Below are 8,057 nucleotides of genomic sequence, written 5' to 3' on the forward strand. Positions count from 1 at the left end.
GGAGTTGCCCATAATTCAGGTGATTGAGCGGATACAGATTAAATTAATGACAGTATTTGAGGAAAGGCGTGCAAAGTGTAAGTCGTGGTTTTCCATGCTTGCTCCATCTGCTGAGAATCATATTACTGAGGCAATGAACCTTGCTTCTAAGTATCAAGTCCTTCGATCAGATGAAGTAGAGTTTGAGGTTCTATCAACTGAGCGATCAGACATTATAAACATTGGAACCCATTCTTGTTCTTGTCGTGATTGGCAGCTGTATGGAATACCATGTTCACATGCTGTTGCTGCACTAGTTTCTTCTAAAAAGGATGTTTATGCCTTCACTGAAAGGTATTTTACCCAGGCTAGTTATTGTGAAACGTATGCAGAAGAGGTGCGACCCATCCCTGGAAAAATTGAATGGAAGAAGGAAGGTGAAACCACCATGGATGATGAAATACGGATTGTACGGCCTCCCAAGGTTCGCCGTCTTCCTGGGCGCCCCGAGAAAAAGCGAATGTGCATAGAGGATCTTCACCGTGAGAAGCATACAGTCCACTGTAGTCGATGCAATCAGACAGGACACTACAAGTCAACTTGCAAAGCAGATGCCTTGAGGGAATAGACTAAACTAGTAAGTAGTTAAGTTTTGTAGTTTTGATATGAACACAGTTTTAAGAATGTGGTACTGACTGTATTTGGGTTTTCTTTTGTTTCACACTTCCCTTTAAATTAAAAGCCCTCAAGTGCACAAACTAGCAAATTAGGTCTTGTGGATTCGCCCTTGTAGTAAAGTGTATCTAGAACTCAAGAAGATGCCAATTCTCTAGTTTATTTTTTTTTGAAGCTAGTATTACTTTCTCTGAGTGCTGATCTCACTCTACTATCAGTTGCCTTTGTATAGGCAAAGCCAAATACATGTGCTGCTATTTAGACACACTCTTCTGAAGGATACCTTGAGCTGATGTTTGTTTTTCAACTTTTTCCATTCAATATTGTGAAAATTGTCACGGCAATGGGGTGATTTTTCTTCCCTATCCAATCAATTAAATTCATGGCATTTTATTGTAGCACATGGACATGCAAGTTCTTGTACCCAATGAGTCTTGAGAACTCTCCTTTTGTTATAGAAAGCACCATTTTCTTTCCATGGGAGAAGCTGTTTCGTCTAATTATAGACTGACTAGCACCTCTTACTCATTCCTCTCCAATCTTTCAGCAGCTTTCAAGGATGGGGTGAGCAAGAGCTGCATTAGATTGAGGACTAAATGTACAAATTTCCCAGATAAAAAGGAAACACAGGAGCAAGCCTATTGGCTTAGCTATAGAAAATGGCAACACTGGTCATGAGAATGTTACTGCCTAGGCTCCTAAAAAGAAAAAGAAAAAGAAATGTGCAAGCCTCTCTGGCAATGATCTGATGCAAAACATCACTGTACTAAGAAACAATGTTTTCCTCTCAAACAACTAATGGCCAAGTCTCTTCGACCTTGATACAATGTCCTGTCTTGTTATGACTGTTTACAAAAGTAATATCAAAATTCTTTCTGACACAACTAGCCAAAATTACCGGCATAATAGGCATCAACGAGCAAATATCATGAATCTTCAACGGGATGATCAGTCTCGTCAAAGATTCCCTCCTGCAAGAGGTTATCATAAGTTTAAGATATATGGCATTCTTTGAAATGGAAGAATCTGAAGTAAAAGTTTTAAGATAGACAAAGCTAGCCCTTCATGGATAACAGATCATCATCAAGACATAATTAAGATGAGTATTAAGAGAAAATTGAATTCACCTGTAAAAGCTCGTCAATAACATCTTCCAAGGTAATTATTCCAACTGCTGCTTCTTCATGAAGAGTTGGCAGAGGATTTTCATCTATTCATAGGATGTTAGCATACATGTTTTTAGTCCACTTCTTGCTCCTAGGTGTACACTTGAAGGAATTGTTTTCATTTTGGGAAACTCTTCCATTTCTGCACTGGCTTTTCACCATCAATGTCTACTTTCACATCCTTGACTGTATCTACACATACACGTGGACAGGGAAATTGTTAGATAAAGGAAGCTTATTTTTTTATTGCGAAGCTAATTAGCCAAAAAAGCTTACTGTCTTCAGGTTCTGTGCTAGCTGGCTGTTGTGTTGCCTTGTTGCTGTATTTTACAACAACAGCCATGTGGCTGTGACCCTTCTGGAACTCACTCAAGATGTCATATAACGGCACAGTTTCAGGAACCCTAAGAGTCAAGCATATAGAAAGAACAAGTTCAAAAGCAATATCAGGAGTATCCTGTCCAGGAACACTCCTAAGTTATACTTAAAATTACCATAAGACTGTTGAATCAATACAGCAAATTCAGAAGAAATACATGGACACATTCTGTTTATGTGCGCATGTACATAGACAAATAACTAGAAAATTATTATATATATATATATAATATCAATTCATTTAATTATCAAAGTCTCTTGTCCCCTTTTATAGGGTTCAAAGATCCTATTCTAAGTCGCAAATATTTAATAAAAACTATTAAATCAAACATGATTAAATTACTAACATAAATCTTAAAATTGAAAACAAAATAAACATAATATCCCTTCTAATTCTTCATCAGCAGGATAATGATTTACATATCATTTTCACTACTTCAAGAGACTGAAGATAAAATTCAGTATTAGACATCAATATTCCACACCACAGTACCTTGGAATTCTACGAATTGTAACGCTCTTCATGGGGACTTCATCCCCTGGATGGATGGTCAACAAGTTCTTAGCCTACAAGGCAATAAATACAAAAATAGATAAACTAAATCAGATTAATCAAAACTTGGAATATCTATCCCCACATGTTGATCGGAATCCATGATGATAGCCGAATTTATAAGATAAAAAGCTAAATAATATGAATTTGTGGATGACTCTACATCTCAAGAAAGTAGAATCAGACAAAGCCCCCGTCTGAGAATAATTTATAAATAGATAGAAATGAGTGATGGATAAATGGATGATACTTGTGGGTCATAGGAACATGTGGTTGAAAATAAAATTTGGCTATTTATAAATGATCTATAAATTTTGCCAAATTGAGGCCAAGTAAGATCACATAAAATTTATCTGAAAGCACCATCTCATAGCTTAAAGTTTATCAAGTTGAATTTTTCTTAACTTTTGGTAGCTATCAGAAAGTTAAATCAGGTCTAAAGTCACCATAAATATCGTCCACATAGTTTTTGCTGTGGTACAGAACAGGGCCAAACTCTCTAACAAGGAGGCAGGAGGAGTCAAAATAGGGAAAGGAATTTGAATCCAGCACAGAAACAAAACTTATAATTGGCGATCATTTAGGGAAGTTGATGCACCTAAGAGATCTTCTATCTACTAGAGAAATTCTCCCATCCAATAGATGAAGCAATGTTTATGAATTGAAACAAAGAAAAAATCACTTGATGCAGCACACAGAAATGGATTTTAAGTACCAGATTAAGTCCAATAATGTTTGTAGGTTGCTCATAGTAGACTGGCACTCTGCTATGTCCTTTCCAAAATGAGAACCTATACCAAAACATATCAAAATATCAACATTAGAAAAATGAGTTCATTGTAGCTGGATTTTTAGGCTGGCCAAAATATACCGTACCTGTCAAGCTTTGCATTTATACAAGCCTGCCGGAGGGCCAGGCCCTCAAACATGGGGCCGATGTGGAGGCCCCATATTGGAGGGGTGCCTGTTCAAGTGGCCCTGCAATAATTGTTGTCTCGTCATGTGTCAGTTCTCCACCTTTACCTGCCTGTTTAAAACCAGTACACAAAGTAGATAATTAGCACGGTAAAGGTAAGAACCCCTGATAACATAACAAAGTTTGAAATTTTGTATTTCCTTCATACCTTGTTGCCATGCAAATGAAATAGGGTTTTCAACTCCGCTTGGCGAAACAGAGCTCTATGCCCGCCACCAAGCAGTAAGTCTAATAACTGGGTATTACAGAAATAGCTGTAAGTCAGTAACTTGAAAAAATTCACTCAGTAATACCTCTTAACTATTGAACCTTGGGACACTTTTTTAAAACTAAATGGTGTACCTTGCTTTTTGGATATGCAACTGGAAAACCGATCCAGACCAGGATGCGAACTATCGGGGCCACAGTAGCACCAATAGCAAGCAAGTCCATATCTAGAGCAAGCGGACTGGGGTATAATCTGACAGTGCAGTCAAAACAATCAGGAATAATTCCCTGCATACAGGTGCTGCCATTTTTGCCCATATTCACTCCAAAACCAATGAATTTTTGCCAAATATTATTTTGTAAAAATATTTTCTGTACTTGTAGCATAAATGTAGCAATCAATTCATGTAAACTAGTTCATCAATTTCACGTAGCAGCTCATAATGTTAAACGTGTCAGAAAGAACATAATGGTCAACGGATAAAGATACTTGGCCCTGTCCAACCGCCCCTCCAATTGAGGGCACCTATTAGGTGCTCTGGACAGGTGGCCCTGTCCATCCAACATAACCCATGGTCAACTCAAAACATCTAGACTTTATCAACAAAAAGGTAGCCCACTCATCCATCTGTGCCTTTTCCATTATCTTCAATTTTTTTCTTGTCAATTGGGATCTTATTGGATTTGTAACTATAAAGAGCTACATTATTAGTTACTACCTCCGTCCCATTTATATAGTCTTAGTTTCCCTTTTTTCTTATCCCAAATATATAGTCCTGTTTCTTAATTTAGAATATATTTTTTTGTTCCTTTACTAATCTACCCTAATTTAATTTACATAGTTTCAATCAATTTTTCCCCAATGATTTGCCTACTTCTTGAAATCATCCAAATACATGCACATTTCCCAATAATTTGCCCATTTCTTGAAATCAATTATTAAATTTTTTTACTAATTCCAACAATAATTTACTCCTAGTTGTTGAAAATTAAATAGGGGCAAATTAGGAATTTTTTTGCCAAAAATTACTTTTCTAATAACATTAAATAAATTTTTTTTTTAATTCTTGTGAAAAACAAAACAAGCCTATATGAATGAGATGGAGGGCGTATTAGTTATTATTATTATAAACTTAGGTTATAGTGCATCCTTGATTTAGTCGTAGTTTATTTTATTTAAAAATAAAAAATTTAGTATATTTTGATAAAAATTGAGAAAGTATATAGGCCCTATTTGATAGAAATTAAAATCAAAATTTTAATATAAATCAAAGTCCACAATTAAGCCCTTGTTTGAGCCCTATTTTGTCATAAAAATGCATTTTTGAATAGTGTATTGATATGAAATATGTGGTTAAAATTTTTTTAAAAAAGTTTTGAATTTATTTATAATATTATTTATTGAAAAATGTGTGGTTGAAATATGTCAAAACACTGTTTAATAATACATCTTTTTCAAAGAATGTGACTCGAACAAGGGCTAATTTTAACCACATATTTCATAACTTCTATTCAAATCTACTAAAAATATTATTTTAATCTCCATCAAACTATGTGCGAATGAAAATAAATTTGAAAAAAAGAGCTTTAAAATGGAGGTCAAATAGGAGTTTCTAATTGTTTGGTTCTTATTATTTCCAACTAGTCGTTGTCATGTGCATTGTACGAATGTTGTATTTATTATGTTTTTATTAGTGTAGAAATTGTGGATATTAAAAAAAAATGTTGAAGATTTATTGCATTATTCAAGAGTCTTGGCATGCTCTATCTATAAAATCCCCATGCATACACTTATGGTTGCAGTTAGTTAAATAAACCCAAAGTGAAGAATGCTCGTACTGTCTCAAAAATCACTATCTTCTAAACCAAAAATTAAAAAATATCTAGTGTATGTGTTTGATTAGTTTAGGCAAGTATGTGAGAAAAGCTGAATCTATTAGTAATATCATTATGTCTGAACTATATGAGTAGCATGAAATTCTTAAGATATTGACCAAAAAAAAAAAAAAAACACTTGCACCAAGTCAAGGAAATTATTGGAGGTTTGCATACATTGTTCTGTTCAATTCAACAATCTATCCTCTGCGACTCATCAACTTTCTAAACAATGGGACCCATTTTCTTTATTAAACTTTCATCAAATGCATCACAAAAGAAATTCTAAACAATGAGACTCATCATCTGTATACAGATTATTGGAATATTAATTTCAATTAAGCACTGATTGGTCCAATAATTTTTAGCAAAATTGACGAAAATGTCAAACTCAATCAATCAAAAACTATAGCTTGTAAGAAATCATCACAACCAACAAACTTCAAAGTGAAACAAGTGGTCTAATATAATTTTTATGCAAGTTAGTTGCATGGGGATGATGTTAGACCAATTAATGTGGCCCCACGTAATATTATAAATAAGTTAATATTTGGTCTATATATATTAAAAATCTGATTGGTCATTGAGAAGTGACAGTTTTGTAACTGTCCACTTTGATGGAAAGTCGGTAGTTTTGGCCTAAAAGAAAACTGCCTCTCTGCTTTTTAACGTGACTGAAAAACCATCAATAAGAATATTCAAGAACAGTAAGGAAAAGAGAGAGAACAGTTTTCTTTATTCTCACTGATTTCTCTTTTGCAGATTTAATAAATTTCAATTTTCTTCATGGATCAAGGTATGTTACTTGATCAAATTACTCATACGTGAAAATCATAGAATTCCAAGATCTTGGCATAAAGTATGAATTAATTGCTTACACGTGGTATCAGAGCCCAAGTTATGGAATTCATGATTTTTCGTTAAAGATTAATGTTTTACATTCATAGATCTTTAATTTTTCGTATCAATTTATGGATCAATGCGTAAAATAAGAATGACAGATTCCGCTGCAAATATGTTTCTGTTTTCTGATTGACTGCTGCTAAAATAATAAATGGATCTTTGATTTTTTACTGCACCGATATTAATCTGTGAAAAGAGCAGTCCCTGTTTCATCAGAAAAATTACACATCATTTGCATTTATTATTGTTTCACGTATTATGTAAATTAACGGATGGGATGATTTCCGTAGAAAACATTATTAATTCTGTCAAACCTGATGAATTATTATTGGTTGAAGAAAAGTTGATTTCTTGGTTTTCACAATGAAAAGTGGATCTACCATCAACTGTACGTATATAATTTTGGAAGTTTCTGGGCTACCTTTTTGCCTATGAATTTATGGGAACCATCACCATTTATAACATGATTATTATATGAATAGAAATTGGAAACCTGACACATTGAAAGAAAAGAGTGCACGCCTATATTTATGTCAAATTGGTCTTTGTATCAAATGTTTATTTCAAAAGGGCTCTAATTCCAAGACAATGGCAGAACTGTGTGCATATTAATTTTATACAGTAACTACAGAAGGTGGTACGCTCACTGTTGAAATGACAGTATAAATGAGTGCCTAATTTACTGTAGTAATTCTGTAATTAGTGTAGTTTGGGTGTTGAATTTTTAAAGTATCTGGGCCATATATATATTAATTACTGACTGCCTCACATGAACGATTAATTGTACTATGTGATTAGATGACTGCTTCAATTAATTTATTATGTGTTTTGTGGCTGGTCAAATGTACGTAAATCTGAAATTATTGTTATGTGATAAATATTTTGTTTATGTAATTTATGTTCAATTAATGTTGTTTGTTAGTCATCAAAGTGGCCAAACATTATGGGATGTAAACATTAAATTACATAATTTATTTGTTAAACACTCTTGATAATGTGATGCTTATAATAGGAAATGACATTAAAATTATTGATGTTAAGAGTGTATTGACGTTCATAGGTTATAAAATTATTATGGATCGCCCAAAGGTTGATCGGTCAATTTTATTAATCTTGAACATGATCGTGGTTAATTGATATACTTAATTGGATGTGTTTTGTATATCCAAAGATGACAGACATGTTTGATTGGAGTATGATTGATTACCAATTAAGTGAAATTTAATTAGCATCACTATGTTTATTATGATGGTATAACGTAGTATCACCCCAAAGGAGAACTACGATATACATTTATTGTTGTCCGAATCTGAACTAAGTGTTTAAGTCAAAACTCAAAGCATTA

At 33.7% G+C, this 8,057-nt stretch overlaps 1 protein-coding gene and 1 pseudogene across 2 annotated transcripts; one reads left to right on the top strand and one right to left on the bottom strand.

Moving 5' to 3' along the window:
- The first annotated feature begins 6 nt into the window (after nucleotides 1-6).
- LOC111384287 lies at nucleotides 7-2,219 on the top strand. Of its 2 annotated transcripts, none has more exons than XM_023008550.1 (2): nucleotides 7-616; nucleotides 2,106-2,219. In XM_023008550.1, the coding sequence occupies exon 1, from the start codon at nucleotides 47-49 to the stop codon at nucleotides 605-607; it is 561 nt and encodes a 186-aa protein (XP_022864318.1). In that variant the 5' UTR covers nucleotides 7-46; the 3' UTR covers nucleotides 608-616; nucleotides 2,106-2,219. The 2 variants fall into 2 exon arrangements, with proteins under 2 accessions (XP_022864318.1, XP_022864319.1); XM_023008551.1 differs by lacking the exon at nucleotides 2,106-2,219 and adding an exon at nucleotides 1,202-1,300.
- LOC111384286 lies at nucleotides 1,579-4,242 on the bottom strand (annotated as a pseudogene).
- Nucleotides 4,243-8,057: the final 3,815 nt, after the last annotated feature.

This window comes from Olea europaea, unplaced genomic scaffold, assembly GCF_002742605.1.
Source record: "Olea europaea var. sylvestris unplaced genomic scaffold, O_europaea_v1 scaffold2889, whole genome shotgun sequence".
NCBI lineage: Eukaryota > Viridiplantae > Streptophyta > Magnoliopsida > Lamiales > Oleaceae > Olea > Olea europaea.